Below are 26471 nucleotides of genomic sequence, written 5' to 3' on the forward strand. Positions count from 1 at the left end.
TGTCTTTCTGATCACACCATGGTATTACCCAAGAGGGTTTGGTCCTCTTAAATTGCTACTGCATCGACTATTATACATAGTGTTGCTATGAACACTGGGGTGCATGTTTCTTTTCAAGTTAAGAGTTTTCTCCAGATATATGCCCAGGAGTGGGATTGCTGGAGCGTATGATAGCTCTATATTTAGGTTTTTAAGGAGCCTCTATACTGTTCTCCATAGTGGCTGCACCAATTTACATTCCCACCAACAGTGCAGAAAGGTTCCCTTTTCTCCACACCCTCTCCAGTATTTATCATTTGTAGACTTTTTAATGATGGCCATATTCACAACAGCCAAGGCATGGAAGCAACCTAAATGTCCACTGACAGATGACTGGATAAAGGAGATGTGGTATGTATGTATATGCGTGTGTGTGTACACACACACAAACGGAATATTACTCAGCCATAAAAAATAATGAAATAATGCCATTTGCAGCAATGTGGATGGACTTTGAGATTATCATATTAAGTAAGTCAGACAGAAAAACAAGTATCATATGATATCATTTATATGTGGAATCTAAAAAAAGATACAAATGGACTTACTTATAAATGAGAAATAGACTCATAGACATAGAAAAGAAAATATGGTTACCAAAGGGGTAAAAGGAGTGGGGACAGGGATAAATTAGGAGTTTGGGACTAACGTATACACACTACTATACATAAACAGATTAACAACAAGGTCCTACCATATGGCACAGGGGACTATATTCAATATCTTTTAATAACCTATTATGGAAAAGAATCTGAAAAAGAACCTATCTATCTATCTAGCTATCTATCTAAGTCACTTTGCTATATACCTGAAACTAACACAACATTGTAAATCAACTATACTTTGATAAAAATAAGTTTTAAAAAACTGCTACTGGATCAATAACTTCAGAATAAGGAAATTCTAGAAAGAACAAAACTCCTCCCAGAGCCTAGTCCCATACTAGCCTGGGGGCTGGCAGGCCATCACTGACTCAGAACTGAGATATCAGGAGATTTCTTCTCTGTCTCCAGGGAATTCAGTTCAATCCTCCAACAGACTGAGACCAGCACCTACAGGCACTGCCAGCTTGGATTTCTACTCAAAACACATACATTTGTGTCTGGGGAAAGGCAAGCATGAAATATACTTCATTGAAAAGTTGAAAAGCACGGAGGGTAAGTTAATTTTCAAAGAAGAAAGTCAGCGGCACAACACGATGGAAGGCATGATTCACCTCTGCAGAGAAGACATTGATTTTCCCACCTCGGAGAATCACCAAATTAGGTGGCAGTTGAAAATACGATCTCTGCCCCCCCTTTTTTTTTTCATTTCCCTTAGAGCTTACATTTTATTTTAAGACCATGAAACAACACGAGATTAAAAGTCTCACTCAGAAACAGAAGTGGAAAGGAGAATTCAGTGTTGTTCTTTGTTCAGAGGAAATACTTTCAAAGATATTTCATAACTAAAACTTAAATATGTAAGTGGAGGTAGGGGAGGATATGTGGCTTTCCTTGTTTGGTTCTTGCTGGATACAGACACATACTGTGAACTTTGGGGGAAAGGAAACCTCCCACCTGTAGTCATCACCAGCTGCCTTGGGCCCAGCCCTGGCTGACAGCTCAGCTCTGCACTGCCCTCCATGTCTAGTGTCCTGGGCACAGGCAGCAATCAGAAGCCATGCCTCTTGGGGTGGGGTGGGGTGGGGAAGAGGGCGGTGGGGAGGACAAGTAGTGGGAGAAATCATAAAATGTTTGGCCACTTAGTAGATGTGTGATCTCGGGCAAGGTACCCAACTCTCTCAGTCATAGCTTTTATAGATCTAAATGGGCTGATCACTTCTGCTGGTATCTAGAGAGGCAAATCCAGGTTCAGGTTTTCTGATGCTTGACACTAAAAAATATAATTTTGTAGGCCGCCTTTAAGGAAAAGAAAGCAAAGCTGCCAAATACAGACTATAGAACGAGGTTTTAGAAGGGGCTCATGCAAGTGGAAATTCCTATGGCTCATTAGCTTCATGGTGAATGCACTTTTGCACACCTGCCTACCTCAAATGAGATGAGAATACAACACTGCTTTACAAATTGTATTATAGGAACATATAACACAGTAGTTCTACAAATATATAATACTGTGTGCTTAACAATGTGCTAAAGTGCAGGAGACAGAGCTGCAAACTAGACAGACATATCTCCTCCACCCCACTCCCAACCCCCATGGAACCTAAAGTCTACTGGTGTTGCATCGTCATCTGTGGCTGAATGCCCTCTGAATCCTGCATACAGAATGAAGCTGATCAGCACAGGTGTGATTGCTTACCTACAACACCAGCCCCTCTTGGGGCTCTCCAAGGTCCTGATTCCCACACCTAGCTTTTTGGGACTTTGGTTCTTCTCCATCTCAACGTCTGCCTTCTCCTTCCCAGCCATTGTCTTCCTGCTGACTACAATTTTTGAAACCTCCAGAGCAACAAACCAACCTTTCTAATCTCTTATTTTGAAACATAAATGAACAGAGGATGCCTAGAGTGGGGTGTGGAGGCAGTGAGTGAGAGGATTAGGGGATAGGTAACAGCTAAGGAGCATGGGGTTTTCTTAGATGAAGTTAGTGAAAATGTTCTGAAATTGATGGTAGTTTTAGACGCACAACTCTGTGAATATACTAAAGCCACTGAATTGTAAACTTTCAATGGGTAAATTACATGGTATGTGAATTATAATTCAATAAAGTTGTTAAAAAATATGCACAATGACAAAGCACCTGAAATTAAAGAAAACTTTAGAACAAGAAAAAGACCAGAAGAAATAAACTGAAGGAAAAAAAAACTTGAAAGAAAGAAACTGAGATCATTCAGAAAATGGGAGAGAATTTTTTAAAAGACCATTTATCTTTGGATTTGAGAAGATGTTGCATCTAAAAAATAAGAACAGGGAGCTATAAAAAGGAAATTGTCAAGAATAAGAAAGAGTTCTTGCAAATTTAAAAACAAAATTTTTGTTGAGATATAAAGATTCTAATAAAGGTCTGTAAGATAGTCAAGGATAACTCTCAGAACATAAAGCAAAAGGCCCAAGACATTGGAAACACAGAAGGTTAACAGCTGACTACTAGGACTTTCAGGGCAAAAAGAACAGAGGAAATTGAATGAAAAAGGAAAAAACAGAAAAATTTTCCTAGAGGAGTCTTTAAAATGAAAGGGCCTAGCATAAGTGAAAAATACCCGTGCCTAGATACAACAACGTGAACTCTCAGAACATCAAAGAGACGAGCGGAGCCTAAAAACTTACAAAAAGATGAAATGACAATCAACAAAGAAACCCTAAATCCAAGGAGAATCTGAAGTAACAGATCTTAGAAGACAGTGTAGTAAAGCTTTTAAAAAGGCCACTGAAAGTGACTGTGAACTGAGAATTTTATATTCTAGTTCTCCATCAAGAAATGAGAGTCCTCAATCCCCCATCTAATAAAGTGGGAAATCAAGGGACACTGCCTACAGTTGATAGGATGAAAAACAGAAATTTTAGTATATTGTTTGAAGTTTCACAGGTAGCCATTAAAAGAATTAAATAATTTTTATTATTTTTTAACGGAAAGGAAGATGAGGGAGAAAGACAGCATAAGCTAGAGCTTTATTTTTTCATAGCTAGAAGAGTAGATGCTTTCCTTAGTTGATACATAAGAAACATAAATCTAAAAACAATATTCAGAGGTATAAAAATAGCTATCATAAGTACTGAAAACATAAGTGTTTTTTAAAGGCTGCTGTTAAGAAGCAGGCTTGAAAGTGGGGAAGGGTGAGGCAGAAGACTACTGCTTTTTATTTCAAAAATGAGATACAAAGTTTAAAAAGAAAAGTTTTAAAATCTAATTAATAGGACTTTTAAATACGGAGCCCAGAAGCACCAAAGAGAGCCCAACCCTGACACCTGAGTGGCTGCTCCCAAAATTACTACGAAGAACTAACTCCTCCCTGGTTTGCGTCTTCTGCAGTTATCTGAGATTGGGAAGTGTCATCTTATTCTAAATGTCTCTTCTGGAGATTCAAAATGTACATTAGTTTACTAAAACCTTTGAGAAGTTCTGCAGAAAGGAAACCAGTTTAACTACCTTTGCAAGCAGGTCAATTCACTGAAAAATCAATCTGATGAATTACGTGCTGATTTTAATAAATTCACCAGTTGTCATTTTTTTCCTTCAAGACTTATTATGACTTGTAATGGGAATGTTTTCAAAGCTTTGATAGGAATGTGTAAGTGGCAGAAAATATTAAACATTCAGAAGTTAGCAAAACGTAAATTAATATAAATGGATAATTTTCCACAAGTGAGATTGTTCAGGCTGCCTCTGGTTTCTTTTTGGATGTTTCTGAATGTTTTTAACTTTGATAAAAATGTCAAGCATTTAAAGTTTTTCTTCCCCACAATTCCTCCAGTGGCCTATTAGCCTTAACGTACATTTCTAGCAATTAAACATTTAAATTAAATATAAATTCAAAAGCATCCCAAAGAGATCAGAATTTTAAATTAAACTGAATTTAAATTCTAAATGGATAGAAGTACAAGTTTAAGGCTAATAAGCTATTTAGGAATTGGTGAAAGAACCTTAGAAAGAACATTAAAAATGCTTTATTAAAAAAAAGAAAATAACATTTCTAAAGCATAGGAGAATATCAAATATAGCTGAAACAGTCCTATCAAACCATTAGACAGAAAAATTGTAGTATCTCCAATAGAAGTTTTTCAAATAATACTGAATTTTGTTTTGCTGGCCTTCCAGAATTTTAGAATTTCCCCTTTAATATCTTGGGAAGTGTGTCAATATTAGTTAATATTCAGAAAAGCATCTTTCAGTGTCAGTAATCCAGACTGAACATTTCTGAAAAAGGTGCTAGATCATCACTGGTAAATTTGGAGTACATGGCAAAATAGGTCTTTCACGGAACTGGCTATCACCAATTGATTTTCAGCAAGCTGATCTGAAGCCATTTTATTTTATTTAACCTAGCTTTCCCCAAACTCATTTGACCGGGATCCTTTTTGCACATCATATCAGTGGAACAATTATCCCCAGGGAACCTACTTTGGGAAACATTATTTAACAAGACTGGGCTCAAGTGTATGTGCTGGAGGCCCGGGAGAAGAGCAGACTTTGATCTTATTGGTTAGAAGCTGATAACAAGGGAACTAATGAGAAAAGGTACTTAACTTTTAGCCAGATGTTCTATTTCTTTCAATCTTAAGACTCTATTCATCCATTTCTAACACTGAATAATTCCACATTTTACATTAATTTTAAAAATTAAAACATTCTATTTTTACAGGAAACTACTGAAGTGTTGGCTGTCTTCTCCCTCTCACACTCTGTGGGTGTGAGCAGCAGGTGCCTCCACACCTCAATGCTCTCTGCTCCCAGGGGCCTCTGTGACAACTGCCAGCACAGTGCTGGAAGGGAAAAGCAACTTCTCTGGGGCTGAGGTCCCACACTGACCAGCCTACCAGGACAGAGAGGATGCAGATGCAGGAAGCTAGGCTGGCCGGGGAGTGGGGAATGGTGGGCAAAGTGGCAACTGAGAGCGCAAGCCAGGCTTAAAAAGGCCACTGCTGCCTTGCCCAGCCAGTGCCGCTTCAGGCATACAGACCCACTGTCACCAGGACTTCTGACTTCCCCAGCAAAGCTAGAAATCTAGACCTTTTAAAGTGCAAAAATCTGCTTCCTAGAGGTTAGCAGCTGTTTCAACTAAAAACAAAACAAAACACCATGCAACTGATTAGAAATATATCCTTTTCAAATATATATGAATGTGTATGTGTGTATATTTGTATATGGATATGTATACATTCATACAACATAAGCGATATCACTTTGTGACGTAATTTATCTTATTCTACCACCTACTAAGTTATAGAAAAAAACTGCAAGCTATTAAAGCTATTCTTAGCCTCAGGATGTTCTCTTAGAACCAGAGGAAGGAAAGGGTACACATCATTCATACCTTAATAATAATCAAGGCAATAGACAATGACAGTTGAGTTGGTTTGTTTTGTACTTTACTTGTGACTAAAACTGACGAGGTTTTTGGAGGATTTTGAAACTCAGAATCTCAGTCAGACGGGACATTAAAGCTCATTTGGACAATCCTCCCACCTAATGAAGGAATTATTTTGAAAACATTCCAACAGATGGTCACCTAATGTGTAAACACTTCCGAAGATGGGTAATTTACTACTCCTCAAAATAGAATGGTCCATTATTGGATGCTTGAATTGTTAAACTGCTCTTCCTAATATCCTGGCATGAAATGTGCCTTCCTCTAATTCCAAATCTTACGTTCTAGTTCCTCCTTGTCTAATCATGAGAAAGAGTCTACTCCCTTCCTACTATAGCCCTTTAGAGATTTGAAAACTTATAACAGGTCTCCCTTTCCTTCACAAAGGCTTTCCATATTGTAATGATACATCTCCATTTCTCATATTATGTCACTGTAAGATCCTTCTCATTCTGGTCACTCTCAGTGAAATGGATGCATGTATCTAGTCTCTTACAAGTACTTGGAATAATGCAGCATTAAGGTTATAATTATCTTTCCTGGCCATTGCACTAATCTCCCGCAACCCCCCATGTATATCAGTTAGGACACCTAATGTTATAGGAATCAAGAAATCCAATTCAAACTGGCTGATAAAAAAAATGAAATTTATCAACCTGTTTGTGTAACTCAATACTACAAGGACAGAATCGGTTTCAGGCAATGCTTGAACAATGTGACCTGGAGCTCTCTCCATTCCTTACCTCTGCTTCCTGGGTTTGGGCTCCATTCTCTCTCTTTGTGGCCTCAAGAGACCTAACAGCCTGCATCTCTTATAGCCATGTGCTTCCTCTGTCATGAGCCACAGGAAAGGGAAGGCAACTTTCTTAATAGCGCAAATGAAAGTCTAAGAATAGATCATCAATGGCTCTGACTGGTCTGGCTTGAGTCAGGTGACCAGGGAAATAAGATTCTCCAGCTTAAGCTACTCATGGGCTGCCTCTGTGGTCGATCAAGCACATACAAATGACGACTAGGACATCTGAGGTTCTATTAAGAAAGAGAACGGAGGAATTAATGCTAGTGGGGCAACCAGAAATAATCCACTACAAAATGCTAAATTCTCCAGCCTGTTACTGAATTTTTAATCACAAATGCAGACTTTCCCATGTATCTCTGTTTAAGTTCATCTTGTTGCTATAGACCAAATGTTTCTAATTAAGGAGATAATTTTGAAGTTTGGTTTAGTCCCCCAAAGTACTAGTTATTCTTCACAGCTTTGTATCCCTTGCAAATTGGATATACATCACTTCTATGTATTCATCTCATTAAGTCTTTAATAAAAATGTTGACTCAGAACCAAAAAAGTGGAGCTTTGAGGCATATCATTATATATTTCCCCAAAGGAGTCTATCAATCTGTTAATGGCTATAGTTCAGAAATAGCTGTTTAAAAGGTATAAATAAACCTTCCTAGCTCAATCTAATACAGAAAATGTACCAGAAGGCATGATCAAATACCTTGCTGAAATCAAGGTGTACTCTTTCTGTAGCATTTCCCAAACAAATGCAGTCTTCTGGCTACGTTCCTTTTAGTGCCCATGGCCAGGAATAGGCAGTGTACATCGGGACTGGAAAACCTTCACAAGCTGTATCAACACTGCCATCAGGTGCACTTTCTTATGCAGCTTCTCTGCCTCGGGTAGGGCCTCACCAGACTCCCAACCCATCCTTTCCCCTCGAAGCTCACAGACTTCTTCCCAAGCAGCTAGCTCATGTTCTGGTCCAAGTGAATGCGGCTGCTCCCTTTACAGTTCTAGGAATCTGCTCTCACAGAACTTTATTCCTGATGCAGAGCCTTAATGGTACAGTGCTGCGGCCTCTTCCTCTCCATGTCATTGCCTTGTATTTATCAGTCTTTGGACTCTCTTTACCACCTTTGAACCTTTTTCTTTTCAAAATGTTTGCCAGTCTATTTCTGAGTAGACTAGTACAACATTCTCCTGGTTTGTCTGTCATCCCCTCCCCATCCCTAGCCCCCCAGCTTTTGAATAACTTCTGTGCCATCCCAAACCTTGTTACTGATACAGCTACCAGCATGTCATCTCTGCTGGGACAGGCAGGGGTGGAAGTGAGACCCAAAGAGGCCAAAGGAGTCTGTCCAAAATACGCATTTTGAAATGTGGAGCTGAAGGAAACAGAACCTTTTCTTTGGTCACAGAGCTAGAAGAACATGAACGGGCTCTGCTGGAAGCCGTCTTCGCTGCCGTGTTGTGGGGAAGACAGCCCGTGGGGAAAGGGATGAGGACAACGTGGAGGGCTGAGCAGAGCACAAAGAAACAGGCCCAGCGAGAGGAGGGAAGGATTGAGAGTCAGAGACAGAGAGAGACCAGTCTGATGACCCAGACTGTATCCTGGAATTCTGTCACATCACTTCTGTGGGCAGCAAATTCCCTTTCATGCTCAGGCCGTTGGCACTGGGTTTCTGTCACTTATAACAAAAAGAATTTTGACAGATTCACGTAGCAGGAAGGCAGGGATGTAGCTGCAAAGACCGTGCAGCCCTCACCCCCTCTGTAGTGTAGGAACCATCTACACCTTCCTAACCAAACATATCTGGGCTCAAGTGGACTTGAACATTCTTTTGGTAAACTATAACCAGAGTAAAGTAAATAAACCCAAGGCCCGAGTTTGAAGCCCAGCTCTGCCACCCATGGAGTGAGCGGGCAAGTCACGTCAGTCTCATCGTCAGTGGAGGACAGGACAGGCTAACCTCCTCCTCCCAGTGGCTGTGAAGGTGAGAAGGATGGGCGAGCATCTGGTCCACAGGAGGCTCCTGATAAGTAACAGCAGTGACTTTTCAGTTTAGCAAAGCTGGAAGGTAGAAGAGAGCTCGTCCAGTCCCCTCACCTGTTCCTCTCAAAAGATGATGCTACCAAGTAGCTGGCGGAGCGTCTGTGATGCTGAACCCGATTTATCCTACCTGGGGAGGATATTACGGTGACAGTTCCCATCACAAAAGAGCAGATTTGTTTCTCTTCTCTGCTGGGCAGTGGGACAGTGTGATGGGTGTTCTCTGTGCGGGAGGAGCCGTTTCCACCAACCATTCCTTCTCTGCAGAGTGGATGTGGTCTCCACCCCTCCCTGCTGCCCACCGCTCTCTGCGCTCCAGCCGCCTGGTCCCTGGCTGGGCCGCTTCCCTTGAACATGTCTAACAATTTGAACATGAGCATTTTCTCCAGTCTGTGTGCTCTCGTGAGCTCAAGAGTGTTGTACTATCTAGGCCAAAGGATAATTTTCGAACTCAGAATAACTTGGCTATTTCAAAAACCGGGACCCATCATTTTCAAGCCATTTACTCCCCATCTTTCATTTCTTTCAAGGACCTCTTACTGTTCCTTACAATTGCGATCACCATTCCCTGTAAGTGATCAAATTTATGAGGGCTGATGAATCAGTTTTCTTTGTGCAATTGAATTGAAGGTCCATTCCTCATCTATTCTTGGAGAACTTCTGAAAATTCAATATGGACTTCACTCAAAAGGCACAGATGAAGAGCACATGAGTGTGTCGATCAAAAAAATAATTTTTTTATACAAAACACATATTTATGTGAAATTAAAGTTGGTTTTAATGAATTCTTTTTGAGCCTTTCAAAGTTATATTCATCATTTCTCATTTCTTGGGCCTGCCTGATTTTCTGTCAGCTCCCTATGGGGGAAAATAGGGTATTTTTGTCTACTTTCTTTTCCAAGAGCTGAGAAAAAGGAAAAGAGATAGCAGCTAAGTAGCTGCAGGGGCAGCCAAGCAAGAGATTGATTCAACAGGAGAAATTTAATGCATCCCAAAAGATTCCCTAGGATTTGCTATCCTGCTGTTTAGGGTACAATTTGTTGTAATAAGAAACTGAAGATTTTCTGTCAGGAAAGTCAAAGTTCTCAGTGAAGGCTTGTGAAAGTCAAAAAAAAAAAAAAAAAGGAAACACAACGGGAAATGTTTCTATCCTGGAAATGCTTTCATAAATAAGCCTGAAGACCACGTCCCAGAGAATATATGTTGACCAGGTGCACTGGTGAATGCAGAAGATGAAATGTTTTCCTGTGCAGGTGACCTAATCCCAGAGTGGAGTGTAGCTCTCGTCTTGCTGCACTGGGAGCTGGTGTACCGGGAATCAGGCAAATGCAGCAGAGAGAGTATCTCCTGGGTCCGGACCTGGCCTAGGGTCTCAAGAGTCAGGGTAGGTAAAAGTGTGGGAGTGGATGAGGCTGGCCCGCAGCTATGTGGTTTTCTTGTCTGGGAGGAGAGCGGCTGTGGACAACGCACTGATCTAACCATCCCAGGGCAGGAGGAGCTAGTGGAATAAAGTTCAGCAGAGGATTTCACACTACGATCCAGGATAAAGTGGAAGATGGGTCCTCTGAAAGATGGTCAGGCAGTGGCCCTTCAGCAGCCAGGAGAGACGGACTACATGGAGCTGTGTGGCTGGGAAGCAGGAGAAAGCACAGGCTTCACACGTGTGCTGCCCTGCCTGGCATGTGGGGGGCGATGTATGGGTCACCACCCCCCTACTAGGGGCTGTACATATATAAGCAGGGCCCAGTCACCTGTGCCATCCTTAAGTCAGGTGGGGATAAGCCAGGTTGGATTAAGGGTTGGTCTGTGAAGCTGTCAGATGACCTAGGCCTGCCTGCTGTTACCCAGAGCTCTGTCAGGACCTGCAGCCCTGGTTCAACTGCCAGGGGCCTAGGGTGGCAGCCACAGTCAGAAGAGCTGTGGCACCCAGGAGAGCAGGTAATCCTGTGGCCACCTGCCTCCTCTTTCTCAGTGTGTGTGCCAGGTCAACGCAAGACTGTCCCTATGTCTCTTTCGGAACAAAGACCACAAAGCTGGGTCATTCTCATGCAACCAGTGGGTTCAGGGCTGGACCCACCCAGTACCCTGGTCAATAAACAGGTCTTTACCCAAACACAGAGGTGGCATTTCCAGCCAGACGGTCAGAGCTAAAGGGAAGTGAGAGTGCTTTAGCACAGTGGCCCACTGACGGTGGGATGCATTCATTTCTCTGCTGCCCCAAGAAAAGTGCTGTCAGAGAAATTGCTCACACTGCTCTCCTTTATAGTTCCTACAAGAGCCTCGCATTAGCTCCAGGTTATCTGTGCCTGAAAAACACCAGTAACTGGGCACAAGCTCCAGTGAGTACTTAGTAAACACCTGAGCACCTGAACCCCCATCTCCTCATCATCCTGGCCCTCGCCTTCACGCCTCCAGCGCCTCCCTCTTTTCTCTCCTTCCCCTTCTCTCTCCTTTTGCTGCATTTCTAGAGTCTGAATGAAAAGAGCCCTTTGGAAGTAAATTAAAGGCCTGATATTAAACAGGTTAAGGTAAGAGTTTGGGCCTTGGTGGGCCCCTTGCCCCACTGCCAGGCTGGTGGTCACTGCCCCAGTGTCAAGTCAAAGGGCTTGGCTAAGAAATCAGTCTCGCAGACCTGGCAGCAGAGAAAAAGAGGCCCTGATTAGATGTATCAGTAACTCGGTATTTTACACAAACACGCACACAGAGCTCAAAATCTTATACAGGGGTCTGGCCACCAAAGATACTTTAATTGAAAATTACAGGGTGGAAAAAAATGATTAAGTAGCTAAGGGATTATTGTCCACATGAGTAAGCAGAGAATAAAACATTTGCTCATTCACTGGGTGAAATAATTCTGTAAAGCTTACCATAGAAGATAGATGGCAAACAAAGTAAGAGAACAGAGCACTGGGTGAAGCGTGGATTCTCACGTCCCCTCCCGGGTAGAGAAATGGCTCTGCTCTACCTCTGGGTCCTCCTCTGTGAGGCTGCAGGAAGAAAGTTCTACAACACACAGCACAGCCAAGGACCCCGCCCTCCAGGAATGAGCTTCACTGACGGGTCCACGGACACGAGCACCCACACAGCATCTGTGCGATACGGGGAGGCGAGGGGGCAGCCAAGGCCGGCCCAGGCAGGTGCTGAGTGAGTGGCTGCGCCCTGTGTATCGCCCACCCACTGGCTTTGCTGCCTCCTGGTCTAGAACATCATGCTGATTGATGACAAAAACCCACAAAAGAGCAACTGTACGTCTCCAGGAGAAAAGCCAGCTTGAAAACAGTAGTAGAAGGTACTGCTGTGATGACACCTTACATTTTATCAACTTACCTGCCAAAGCTTTCGAAGGAAAAGTTTTATAGTCATTAAAAACTGACTGGCAAGGTGAAAATGGATACGGCTGCTGTGTGGTTACAGACCATCTCGGAGTTACAGACACTGACTTGTAACCATGTCACGTACACACACGAACAGCTGCATTTTCCTTCCACTCTTCCCACCATCTTTTTTTCCCACAACAAAGCACATAAACTCATCTGAGCTGAAACCTGACTCTTTCCAGCTTTCTTCCCCTGGAGGGGGATCTCACAGCCCTCACCCTGTCCTCCGATCACGGTGCCATCACACAGGCATGCACACCTGTGCGAGACCCTTCGTCATCCATGTTCTCCTGCCTCCTTCCAGGTAACCCACTCAGTGTCAGTCCCATCACTCTTTGTGGACAAGAAAATCAGTACCGGCAACCTCACTCTGGAAGAAGAGATTCTCACCAGGAAAATGAGAAGGCCCATATATATTTTTAAATGAATTTAAATTAGATATAATGTCATGTTCTCCATTTCTGATTCTTTTGAGAAAAGAGGGACATTTTGGTAGATGGGGGACACAATTTGTGAATAGTTATCTACATTGAAAGTGAATCTAACCTTTGATGCAGCAAGTCCGCATTTAGGACTCTATCACACAGACTCACCCTGTGGATTCAGTCACACGTGAACACAAAGATACAATTCCGTGGATGTTAAGCATAGCGTTGTTTGACACAGTAAACACAAACGGAAAGAAGAAGGACTGATCGGCAAATCATGGCACATTCATGAGATGACATACTGTGTATCTGTTAAAAAGAATGAGGTGGGTTTTCAGGAGTGGATCCGCACAGATGCCCACACTGTGCTGTAAACTGAAAAAAGCAAGTTATGGCTCGTGAGACAGAATGTGGTCCTGTTTTGCCCTCCTCTCTCCCACTAAGGGGAGTCCTCGGCTTCCCCGTCCCTTTTCTCCTCCCCACCCACCACACTAGAAGGCAGATTTCACAGATGAGGATTGGGACTGAGTCTCTCCCCAGGAGAAATAAGACGACAGAAAGTAAGGAAAAGGAAAAAAAAAGTCGGTGGGTAGGGGGGGTGAAAAAAACTCATGTGCACAGTTTTGAGGGGAAAAGAGTACAGAGTGAGGGAAAAAGAGAGTCTCCGAGGTTATGTGAAGAGCTGGGAAAACACAACACAAATGAGGGCTTTAAAGAAATATGAAATTGTATTATGAATAGAACCCCCATTTATATTTTTGGAATGACTCTGGTAAATGTTAGGACGATTTATTTACTTTCAATACTCCCTCCCCTTCTCTCTCTCTCTCTCTCTCTCTCCAAGCTAAGACTGCGTCACATGGGGCTTTGGAATACATTCAGACTGGCGCCTCACACACAATGTCCTTTCCTGGAAGTATATACTATTCTTACAATAAACATTAACAGAACATGTGCAAATACAGTGAAAGTCTTCCTCAAAGCCTTAAAAAGCCTCTGTATCACCTTATCAATCTCTGGTTCCTAAAGAAAATCAAGTTTAATTTGTATTCAACATAATCTAAATCTTAGTTTTTAAAACTATGTTCAATTTTATTTTCGTATTTCCTTCTGTTTTTTTAAAAAAAAATTATAGCATATTGATGACATTACGGGCTGAGCTGACTTTCTAGGGGACCTGGCCATGATCTCTGATACCTTCCTCAACAGGAAAATGCTTCCCAAGTTTCAAACCACCAACTGGCAAACATGCTTTTTGAATCCAATTCATCTTACGGTCGAGATTTGACTGAATTAAAACTTTAAATAAAATGTATGAAATATCTCTAAATTACTTTCATTCTGCTCAATGTTTATAATGCTGAGGGACAGATGACTGTGCATTTATGATCCCAGATACACACATACATACTCAGAAGAAATATCATGAGCTAATACTGAAGATTATACATTTTGTTGTACGTGAATGAATTCTAAATTGCTTTATGAAACAAAGAACTTCAGATTTTGTGTTGCATCATAAAAAGAACTTCTACTGGATAAAAATAAATGATGGAGTAGCAAGAAGGGAGCTGAGGGCAACGGGTTGATTTGGATAAAAATGGAATAGAGACACATTCTCCTCTAAGGTCAGCAGTTAAAATCTAGCTAAGGTCAGGAGGGACAAAATCATCACCAGAGTCTTGACCTCAATCTAGTTGTTGCAAACAGTGTATTAACAGTGTCAAACTGTCACAGCAGATGGCAATCCAGTCCCCTCTCAGTACCTCACGCCCAACTGCCCATGTCCTTGGTCACAGGTGGAAGAAAAGCCCACCCAGAGCATTTGCTGGGAGACCGTGCAGATGGCTGACGGCCCACAGCCTGAGTTCCCTCGTTCACACCTAAGGTGTGAAAACCACCGCCCCCCGCCCATGCCCACCTCACACCCTAGGATTGTTGAGGGCTGACAGGGCATCTGACGCATTTGTTCCTTATTTTCTCTTTTGTCTGAGCTAAAGGGGAAAATGGCCAAGGCTGACAGCATCCACCCCTCTCATTTCTCTTAACTCTGTCGGTTCTGGATTATTGATAGCCCTCTCCTCTGCTACGACTCTGAAAGCACAGAGTTCAGATGCCACTTGTCTGAAGTGGGTCAATGTGGACTCGACTTCTGGACATATCGAACACCACAGAGCAAACCTTGACAAGCTCCAGGGAAGAGAAACGGAGGGAGGCTTAGAAATCTGTCATCCGGTGTAAGAACACAGTGCAAACTGACAGAGGGATCACGACCAGCAAAACCCCAGGAAAATAGAACCCAAAGTATTCCAAACAGCATGGGGTGCAGTCTGGCGGGCTTGGGCTTGCTTACAAGAAAGCCCTCTCTGTTCGACTCAAGTCTAGGTCAGTGAAACTGCCACTTAATTAAGGAGTAAGAAAGCCCATCAGAGAAGTCCAGGCGGGTATGGGAAGAGGATTCAAAACCACGTGCAGGACAGGCTTCCTCAAAGGCATGCAGCCTTCCCCATGAAGCCGTGGACCAAGAAAACGCTCCCGTCTCGGAGGGGCCTGGAAGGGGAGGGCAGGGCACATCCAGCACCAGGCAGCGGTAGGGACGAGCGGCAGTGACGGGTCTAGGGGAGGCAGGACTTCCTGCCTTCATCTCCCGGCCACGTCCGTCCACGCACCCAGCAGTTCGTGGTGTGGCTTCTTGAGATCGAGCCCCAAGTTCCGAGAGTAACACCGACTGCCCCCGATCTGCCCCTCATTGCAACATAGGTTCAGGGAACGAACGAAGCCTTATCTCTTTGTACGCAACTCGTATTTCCTGAGAACCCACAAGATTCATCATACCTCACAGACACTTCATGCTCATGGGAAAGTCTACAGTCTCAGCCCCCCAGGCAGTCACTTGTAAGTTTGATTAAAGCTGACTCACAGTCTGGATTCCAAAGCTGTTCAACCACAAGGCAGTGGGAGAAGCCATGTTCAGAAGTTCTAAAAACACCCGCAGGGTCACCCTGGTGCCGCGCTGGCCTCTGGACCTCTGCCACACACCTGGCTTAGTCCGCGCCATCTTTGGGCTCTTGGCCTGCGCCATGCTCCTGGCTCAGGCCTGGCTTCCTGACCCGGCATGTCATTTCCAGCTGCCTACCTTTGTATGAGCTGACGTCCTGGACCCTGGCTTGCTTCTGTTTGTACTGAGAGGATCCTGGTAGCTTCCTCCTCGGTTGTCTCCTGAAGGTCTCCCCCACGTGGGGACAGGCAGCATTCTGGCTCTGCCTCCCTCCACTCCTTCCCCAAGGACCGGTCCTCGCCTGCTGTGCCGGGCTGCCCAGGCCTAAACTCGGACTCTCTCTGCTCGGTCCCTTAGGGCTGACATCACGCCACGGGGTCTCCAGAGCTGGGAAACTCAGCATCTGCCCAGGGGCCTCCCCAGCCTCCCCAGGCCCGGGTGCTTTCAGGGCACCTTCCCCGTAGTAGGAGACCTCGTTCTGTGCTGGAGACGGCTATCCCGCCCTCAGGCGATGGCCAGGGTTCTCCGCGACCCTTCCTCTGGCCTGACCTGCCTCGGTTCCGGACTCGCTTCTTAGCCGCAAACCAGGGTCCCAGGCACACCAGCACCAAACTCTCCCTCCCTCCCAAAGCCCCTCTGAGCTGCAAGAGCATCCGGGCAAAACAGCCACTGGTCCGGGGAACCAAGGCCAGTCAAGAGCAGCTAACTGCCACGGTCCCTCGCCCTGACTCAGCGACATGTCTGAGCGGGGCGCTCTCCCACTCCCTGCTTGGGTCCTGAGGTGGCTATGGGGTCAGCTGAGCTGAGTGAAGGCACCTGGGAACCATAAAGCCCTGACAACTGAAAGAAGCCAGCTCTGCTGTCAGCCAGACCGGGGGCCCCAGCCCCGGGTCAGCAGGGCCTAATGACACAGCCCCCCACCGCCTCAAGCAGCCTCTGAGCTGGGCTCGTCTCGGCTCCCCCGCACGCTGGGCCTGACTCTGCCACTGTAAGCAGCACACCCCACAGAGCCAGCATCTCAGCATCTCCTTGGTCCCTGCACACCCACCAGTGCCTGACACACCGAAGGAGCTTTGCACACGACGAACGGACGCACGTGTGAACAGAGGAGTGAGTAAAACAAGGTCTGGTTTTACACACTGGTTGAGAAGCAGATGGAACACTCCTATCAGAATTCGCGATCAGGAGGACGGCACGCTGTGGAGGCTTTGCCCCAAGTGAAGCCACGGTAGCCCTGTCCCTGGGACTGACCTGTAGGGCTCCATGGTCCGAAGGCCGTAGAACAGCGCCTCCTCCAGCAGACCGAGGCTGATGCAGGCGTCCATGGCGCAGTCCAGCACCTTCAGCTGGTAGACGTTGATATCAGGGAGCCGCTCGGCATTGCTGCTGATGATCGCCTGGCACGTGGCCAGGACCTGCTCCCACTCTGTTATTAACCTTAGTTAAGGATCCATTGTCTTCAGCCAAAAAAAAAAAAAGTAAAATGAGATTCTCTAAAAGACTGAAGAGCTCCCAGGCACAGGAGGGAAGGAAGTGCCCATTATTTTGCACAGATGAGCTGCCTGAAAACACACTTGAGAAACAAAAACATGTAAGTGGTGTCTCAGAGAAGTCAATTCTGTTTATGTCAACAAACCGTCTTCCAACCACGCGTGTGCTCCGGGGAATGATGACTTCCAGAGAAGCACGCTGTCCTCACACTCCTGCCTGGGTTTGAAGAATGCAGCCGTTAATTAAACTAAAGATTAAGTTACTTCAGTTTAAAATTATTTTCTCTGTTAGCTTCTGTTTCAAAACTGATCTGAAATTAAAGAAGCTTTAGAGAGATTCCTTTTTTAAAAAGAGGAGCTCATTTTTGCTTCTGTGACATCTCAACCTTGGGCATATGTGAAACCCAAAACACCATCCACAGGCACACACTAGGGGAAGCAATATAAAGAAATCCATTTCCACTGGATCTCAAATGTAAGTTTTCTGATTATAAAGCAAAAGTGATCCAAGTCACTTAACCAAATAAAGCTATTCTTGTTTTAAAACTTCCAAAGAAAAAGATAATATTAAGAAAGTGTGGCTTATGTACATAAGTTGTAGGAAGAGGGAAAGGATGCTGCAAAAAGGATGAGAAGACTCAATATTCACTTGGGAGCAACTCTGACTTTCTGATTAACCACGAGTCCACAACGTACCCTCACAGAGCCTCGGTGTGACCTCACTTTTTTAAGCCGATGAGGCAGTCAGAGGATTGGGGGCATGTTGGTGTACAGAGCACACCCAGAGTTCTCTGAGGCGAACTCCCTGGGAGGCTCCCTGCAGGTGACAGGACGGGCTCCTGGGCTCTCATCACTTCCCTCCCTCCGCTGCTGTGTGAGGCGAGACGGAGGCCCAGGGGTACACTAGGCTGGGGCTGGCCCTGCTCCCACTCCTCCATCACCTTCAACCTGGGCAGCTCCAAGTTCATTTGCCTTCATGGGCTGGAATTCCACTAGCGCAGTCAGTGTGAAGATTTCAGGTGCAGCAGAAATGGCATAGCCTTTGACTGCAGAGAAAGCTGGATTCAAATCTAAGCTACTTCTGTCATTTGTCAGATTCAAGGTTCGGTGCTTTGAGATAGATCAGAAATAGAAAATGCCTAATGTCAGGGTGAGAATTAAATAACATACTGTATGTAAACATTTAAAAAGACGTCATGTTTTCTCTCACGAGCCAGGGAGAGTTCTGGGCACCTGGGGCATAATGGGAGAACATCTAGTCACAGGCACAGAATTGTGCCACACAGACATCAGTGGCCCCTCCTCTTACTGTGACACCACCTCTGAGTGTGACCAGGCTCAAGGGAAACGGTTCAGGGGACTGAATTCGATTGAATTTCCCCCCGTGCACCCGCGCAGTCCAGTGCCCTCTGCCCTCCCGCCCCCAACTCAAAGCCCCCTTCCTCAGGTCCTAACACAGCATGCGCCACCTGGACAGAGACCCCCCCACCCCGTGCCACAGCGCTCCTCTGTCCCTCCCTCCAGCAAAATCTTCCTCCTCCAGCATTCAGCCGCTCAGGACACTGCTTTCCCACATGTTAGCCAACACTTCCAATAAACCAGTTAAGTCACTTAAGTGAGTGGGGACTCACATCTTTACTAATCCTCAAAAGAAATTTATTTTTCTTTCAGTAGGGGCCTCCTTACCCCCTAGGCATGACCTCCTGATTAGCAGCACATGGCTCAGGGCCTTTCTGTACCTGACACTATAATTTTAGGACGAGTTCTGTCTCTGACGAGTTGACTGTGGTCTGATGGCGGTACTTTCACTGAAGAAAAGTGAGCTGGTAACTTTTAAAACTATTTATCTGCCATGTATGGTTAAAAGTTTGCTGCATATAGCCCCCAGAAGTCGGGGGCGGGCAGTGTCTTAGGCAAAGCACTGGTTTTGTAACACACTGCAAGGCTAACCCCTGTGGCTTTTCACTCTAGGATTAGGTATTTAATGGACTGTCAGGAGGAATGACTGTCTCTTACACAATGCTAGACATTTTTGTGGCAAGACTTTGTGCCTGATTTTAACAGCATGTTGTGTGACCTGCTTGATGATTTGCCTGTTCACTTATATAGGCTCCAACTCATCTTAAAGAGGTTTGAGGTGATGAGCCTTAGAAGTAAAACCCCGATGCAGCCTCTGATAGGAATACACCTGCTTTATCCCCAGCAAGCTGGGAGGGACCACATGACAACTTCCCTTCGCAACACTGGCGACGGTCTCCTGGCAAACCAGGCAAACCGTTCCTGTAAAACACCCCAGTGAGCAAAAAAATGGAATAATTTAAACTAAGAGGCTTTTCTCCCAAGCTAATGCTGACATGCATTTGCTCAACAATGTGGTCCCTGGCATTTGCCTGGCGTTTACCTCTAGTTATTCTGTTCCAGCGAGGGGAGCAGGGCGGAGAGCCCCCCACAAAGACAGCAGACTATCAGTGACAGAACAGACACCTTTCTACAAACTTTTAAATGACTATAAGAGGATTAGGGGAGAAGAGAAAGGGGAACAAAGTGAATGCACTTGGGAGTTAATCCACTGCTTGAGACTCAAAGACGATCGGACCCCAGGCTCCCCGGCCTACACTCCTCCCACAGTCCCCCTCACCTTCCCGGTCTAGCCTCCTGTGCACGGCATGGAGGGCCCTGCTGCATCCCCGTGTCTCGTACTGAGCAACTGGTCCCCTCCCCACAGCGTGTGGTTGCACCTTCTGCAGAAGCACAGCCCCCAACCCGCACCCCCCGAGGGGCTCCCCTTCTTCACTGATGGCCTGGTGAACTCCTCCTAACCTCCCACACCCAGCTCAGCAGTGCGTCACCCCTCTGTGATACCTTCTCTGACCTCCCAGAGTTGACTGTGTTTACTACCTCACTATGTGTGAGTTGTGAGGGCAGGTTTGTGTCTTCTTCATCCTGCCTGGACCACAAGCTGGGTTATGACCAGCATGGGGTCAGCCTTCAGGAAAGCCTTGTCCCACTGAGACTGAACCGTTGCGGGGTCACCCTTGGCCCTCATTCCACTGCGGGGACCACACAGAACACATCTTCTCTGCGGGTAACAGCTCTTTGAGTTCAGAACAGCCCTCTTGCTTTCAACTTTGATGTTTTCCCAATGTCTCCCATCCTGTCTAAAGACAGAGTTTTAAATTTCATTCTGATTCTGGTTCCATTCCTCAAAACTTATTAAAAAAAATTTCTCTATCCCTTTTAATAATGTCCCAACCCAAACTGAAAAGAAAATTCCAGATGCAATCAGACTAGTACTACAACCTTTCTCATTTTCTATTCTCTAGTTTTATTAATGCAGCCCAAGATCACAGCAGTTCGAGGTGGGGGGCAGGGATTATATCTTACACTTTATTAAACGTTGCTGTTGACTAAAACCCTAAAATTCTTTCACAGGTTCTGTTGCTAAGCTTTATATATATTTTTGCACTTCAACTTTTTGACCCAGATAGATGTTATATACACTCCTGTGTCTCAGGCATCATTGCATCAGTCAAATCTTCAAGGATCTTCTGAGCTCTTGATTCTATCATCCCACCTCTGCCAACCTCCCCCCATCCCTACACCTTTGGGAATTTGATGAGACTGGGCTCATTCGAGGTACAGAATCAAAGGTGGGGGAGGACTGAGATGAGAAGAGAACACGCTCTACACTGAGAGTGATCCAGTGAGCATCATTTTTTCAGTATAGCTATTCAACCATTCATTGAGACGTCTGGTCATGGTAGCATCTAGCATACATTTCTTAGCTACTTTTTATCAAACCTCTTTCTGAAATCTATGTATGAACATTACCAAAGCCATGACTCTGAGGACTCCATTGCTCTCAGTGAACCCATGCAGCATTCCGGTGATCACAACTTCCTTTCTTTAGCAGCTAATTCTAGATTCTTTACCCAAACAGACACCAACCAACCAACATCATACTGGGGTGTAGATTTCAGAAATGACTTATTTCACCTTCAAAAATAGGAACATTTGTCTAACTGCCTATCTTGTTTCTTTACAATTCTTTAAAGAACACTGTAGATTAGAAACCTCATCTGTAGATTTTCTTAGTGCCTGGGATATCATTTACCCAAGGCATCTAATGACCTTTCACAGTCTTTTTTCAGTTACCTTGGTCTCTTTCTTACTTTGTGCTTTCCTTCTGTCACATTTTTGCTCCAGTAAACTCCTCTACTGGAAGTGACTCCCTCTCACCCTTGGCCTATCCAAACCCTGTCCCTGATTCAGGTTACCTGTCACACATCTAACAGCGATGGAGACTTCCAGATGATCTCCGTCACACACAGTCTCTCCTTACTCTGAAACTTGACCCGCTCGTGGTCCTTTCTATTTACGCCAAGAAAATTTATTGTGCAGCAACCTTCATTGCCATTGTAGTCATGGTTGACACAACATGAAGCTTCTAGATCTGAAGTCAATGACATTAAATTGTAAGGATTCTAAGCTATATTTTTAAGAGATACAGGTTATGGAGGAAGAGAATCTAGAAATTTGTTACCTGATACATATTAAGAGAATACTACTTACTGTCTGCTAGCATTGGCTATAAATTTTGATTATCATCTAATGGCGATAAGGAATCCATGCTGATCTCTCCACAATCTTCCCTAGCCATTACCCAAATTCTTGGATGGGGTCAGGGATGCAGCCAGTGACCATGAAACAGAATGAAGCTCACTGGCTCATGGAAAGGTCTAACCCTGGACTTGAATTCATTAATATCAGACTCCAACCAATAAAGAAGCACATCAGTACAACACAATCCACAGGTAAAAGGATACTCCAATGTGCCTTCAGTTCTTCGATTTTTTTCAGGGATTCTTGAACTTCCTTCCATACTTGTTCATCACCAGTGAGCATATCAGCGTCCTGCTCAGGCCAAATTAAAAGAACAGAAGAAGACAAATTCTTCAATTAAAAAAAATGGGCAAAAGATCTGAATACACATTTCTCCAAAGAAAATATACAAATGGCCAGTAAACACATGAAAAGATGCTCAACATTATTAGCCATCAGGGAAATGCAAATCAAAGCCACAATGAGATATCACTTCACACCCAATAGGATGGCTATAATTGAAAAGACAGAAAATAACAAATGTTGGTAAGGGTGCGGAGTAATTGGGGACCCCTCCATACACTACTGGTAAGTGTGTAAAATGGGGCAGCCACTTTGGATAACAGTCTGGTAAGTTACTCTAAAAGTTACTACAAATACAACAATTCCACTCCTGAGATATATATCCAAGAGAAATGAAAATATATGTTTACATGAAAATTTGTGCGTAAATGTTCATAGCAGCATTATTCACAATAGCAAATAAAGTAGAAATAACCCAAGTGTCCATCAAGTGAGGAACAAATAAATAAAATGTGGTGTATCCATATAATGGAATATTGGTTGACAATAAAAAGACATGAAGTCCTAATACATGGCTGGTACATGGATGAACCTTAAAAATATCATGCTAAGGGAAAAAGCCAGTCGCAAAGGACCACATATTGTATGATTCCACTAATACGAAATGTTTGGAATAGACAAATCCATACAGACAGAAAAGTATATTAGTGAATGGCTAGAACAGCGGGTAGTGGGTAGGAAGAACTGGGGAATGACTGCTAATGAGTATGGAGCTTTTTGGGGGATGATGAGAATATCCTAAAATCACCTGTGGTGATGGTTCCACAACTCTGTGAATACACGAAAAGTTACTGAACTATATACACTCTAACTGACTGAACAGTATCATATGTGGATTATATCTCAATAAAACTATATGCATCAGGAATGGAAACAGAGGCAAGAGAAAGAATCATCTGTTAGGAGACTTACAGATAACACGTTAATCAAATATGGAGTTATTCATCAAAATAAGGCTAGGTAAAAGATGAGTACAATTATACCCATGTGAACCAATTCTGACTTCTGCAAAAACTAAAAAATCATGATTTAAAAAGCAATTCAAAATGAAAGTAGAAGTCACCATTTATCAAATGTATGTCCTCCTTGTTAGGGCCTCTCTTTTCCCTGTATGTCCACATTTTAAGAGCTCAATAGCTCCATGTGGCTGTGGCTACCATGTTGGGCAGCACAGATGCAGAACAGGTCTATCAAGACAGAAAGTTCTAATGGATAACGCTGCTTTGAAGAGGCTAATCAAAGAGTAAGACGTTCTCATCAGACTCTATTCAAAACCAGGTGTTCAATATCCATTAGATTCTCAGTGGGTGTCAGGGAGAACCACCATCCTGGCAAGTTACAGCAAATCATGGCCACTGTAGGGGATGAGGGTAAAGGTGAGGGAGAGTAGACTTTCAAGCTATATGTATCTCCCAGAGATTCTTACCTGCTACCAGGGGAGGTTTTCAGAATGACCCTGGTCTAAGCTTATGTTACTGCTGGGAGGATACATGTCACTCAGGGGTGCCAGGCAGAAGGAAAAACTGAGGGCCACCGAGAACCACAGAAAAGGGAAACAAACATTCCCCAAATGGAGAGGCAGTGGGTGTGCACATGAGGAAATGAGCGCATTTGTGTGTGTCTGTGTAACAGGGCTGGCTGGGTCTCTGTGTGCATGTGCTGTACAGATGTGTAATATAGTAGCATGGTTTTCAAAAAGACATCATTCGTGGACCCTACTTCTTTTAGGAAATTTTAAATAGGAACCTAGCTTTCTGTACGTAGAAGAGGGAAATAAAAATCAATTGCTTTTAAAAAGGGAAACATCAGTCTCCCTCCAAATACCTGCTCTAAGTCCACCTTCATCTCCTGAAGCCTCAGGTCCACCATGTCACTTCAAAGCCTTTAGTAACTTCCTAGTGCCTCCCAGGTAAAGCCCACATATTAAATCTTGACAACCATGGCCAGTCATGATTAAATTTTCCTGTTTTATATGTCACTACTGGTGGCTCAAACCTTAGGCTCTAGGCAAAATGTTTCACCTGTTAGACTCTATGCTAGGCAGAATAATGGACCCCCAAAGATGTCTATGTCCTGGTCCCCAGAACCTGTGAATATGTTAGGTCACATGGCAAAGGGGAATTCAGTTGCAAGCGGGATTAAAGTTGTTAGTCAGCTGACCTTAAAATAAGGAGAGTGTCCTGGGCTACCCAGGTGGGCCCAGTGGGATCACAAGGGTCCTGAAAAGTGGAAGAAGGCGGAAGAGAGGTCAGAGCAATGTGATGTGAGAAAGACTTAATCTGCCTCTCCTGGCTCCAAAGATGGAGGAAGGGACCCACAGACCAAGGAATACAGGCAACCTCTAGATACTGAAAAAAGCAGGGGAACATTCTCCCCTGGAGCCTCCAGAAAGAATGCAGCCCTGCCACGACCTTGCTTTTAGCCGTGAGACCTGTGTCAGGCTTCTGACCTAAAAAACCATAGATAATAAATTTGTGTCAAGTCACTACATTTACAATAATTTGTTACAGCAGCCACGGGAAACTAATACAGTCCCGAATATACTTCTGTTCTTCTGGCCACTGGAACTTGGCATATGCCCCTCCCTGTTCCTGAAGTTAATTAACTCAATCACTCATCTACTCAGTTAGCATTTACAGAGTGCCTACTCGGCATTGTTCTAGGCACTGAGGGTAGAGCCGTAAAGACATCAGACAGTCACAGTGCTTACACCGTGTGGCAGAACAGAAAACACACACACATAAAAAAAGACGTTTGTCAGAGGGAAAAACAAACAACAGGGAAGAGGGCCAGGGAGTACTGGTCCCAGGGAGTTCAGGGTCATCAGGGAAGGTCTCGCCGAGAGGACGACCAGTGAGTAGAGGAGCAGAAGGAACAGGAGATCAGAGGGAGATGGAGAGAGAACAGCAAGGAGGCGGCTCGAACCTTCCAGGAGCAGCAGGGAGGCGGGTGTGGATAGAGTTCCTGGCTGTGGTTTGTGTGCATGTCCTGCCTTCCCCATTTCAGAGCCACACAGAGGTCGTCTTCTTACTCCTCTTTGGTCCTGCCTCTCCCACATACCCAGCACACAACCTTGTATGTGGCAGATGCCGAGTTAAGGTCTGTAGACTGGGTCTGGAAGAAGGCTAACATTTATTAGATAATGATATGGATGACTCTTGATATGTATGTCAATGATTCCTCACAACATCCTTGAAGGGCATCAACACCTACTATTTACAAATGAGCCACAAGACAGTCCTAAAGTTTAAGTCACTGCTGTAAATGTCCTTTTCCGCTAACTGCCAGAGGTAAGATTCAAATCCAAGTCTGTCTGGCACCAGAGCCCCTGCTCTTCCCACTGTCTTTGTGTTTAATTTGAATTTGTTTTTCTCCTAGGCTTGCTTAAAAGGTGAAACTCATGTCTGTGAGACAGTACATTCAACGTATCTTTAACTCGTGGTTCCTATGATCGTCCTTGTCTTAGCACTCAGGAAAGGGTAATAAAACCCTCCAACATGAAATCCATGGTGGAACTCGTATTCTTCTACCAAGCAGGGTGAGACTCTGGCCCAAGGCAGAACAGCTCCAAATGGGAATTATAGTCACAACTAAATCCCCACCATAATCTGATTAGCTGTTCTTTGGGTTGTGCCTAAGGCTTTATTTACTTAACAGAAGAGCAGGCAAGCTCTGAATTTGTTTCCAAACATTCAGGAACAACAGCTCTTGGGAGCACTTTATACTACAGCTAGACAAAGCTCCATTCACTCCCAGCCAACCACCCACTGCCTGGAGGGTTCCCAGTTCTCCTCCCCTCACTGCCACCTCCGGACCCTCCCCTTCCATTCTGCGACTTCTCCTATAACTATCCCTGTAGTGGGGTCTGTTTCCCCTCTCCCTACACCAACCAGGTAGGAGGAGACCATTCAGGTGTGTGTGTGTGTGTCTGTGTGTGTGTGTGTGTACATGTGTGTACATGTAACATATATACATAGAGAAACTACTTAGGGAAGCCTAATTTAAATCCACTTTTTCAGTTTGCAAATATAAGAGTAAATTAGTGTGTTCTTTTTCACAGTCCCTGAGGTATGAAATTAGTACACTTATTTCATTATTTCTTATTCAAACATATCAAACATACCGGCTATCATTTAGCACAAAGTTATCTAGGAAAAAAATTCTTTCTGAATTTCAGCTTTACTGTGTAAAAGGCACTTGAATGGATGAGTCCTGAGATTTGTTTTTGGTAGGTGGAGAACACTTTATACATATATATTAAAAAAAAAAAAGGTACTACTGCTGAGTTTTCTACAAATGATAAAAGGAATTCGGG

General features: G+C 44.3%; 1 protein-coding gene across 3 annotated transcripts in view; it reads right to left on the reverse strand.

Annotated features, from left to right (window-relative positions):
* The window catches only part of SMYD3 (SET and MYND domain containing 3), a 550148-nt gene that overhangs the window by 73395 nt on the left and 450282 nt on the right, over positions 1–26471 (reverse strand). For all 3 annotated transcript variants that reach the window (XM_015234799.3, XM_072948628.1, XM_072948629.1), the window contains 2 exons: positions 22018–22105; positions 16953–17127 (listed from right to left, as the gene is read on the reverse strand). In XM_015234799.3, the coding sequence (XP_015090285.2) occupies positions 16953–17127; positions 22018–22105 (263 nt within the window). The remainder of the gene's footprint in view (positions 1–16952; positions 17128–22017; positions 22106–26471) is intronic.

This window comes from Vicugna pacos, chromosome 23 (genome assembly GCF_048564905.1).
Source record: "Vicugna pacos chromosome 23, VicPac4, whole genome shotgun sequence".
Lineage (NCBI taxonomy): Eukaryota > Metazoa > Chordata > Mammalia > Artiodactyla > Camelidae > Vicugna > Vicugna pacos.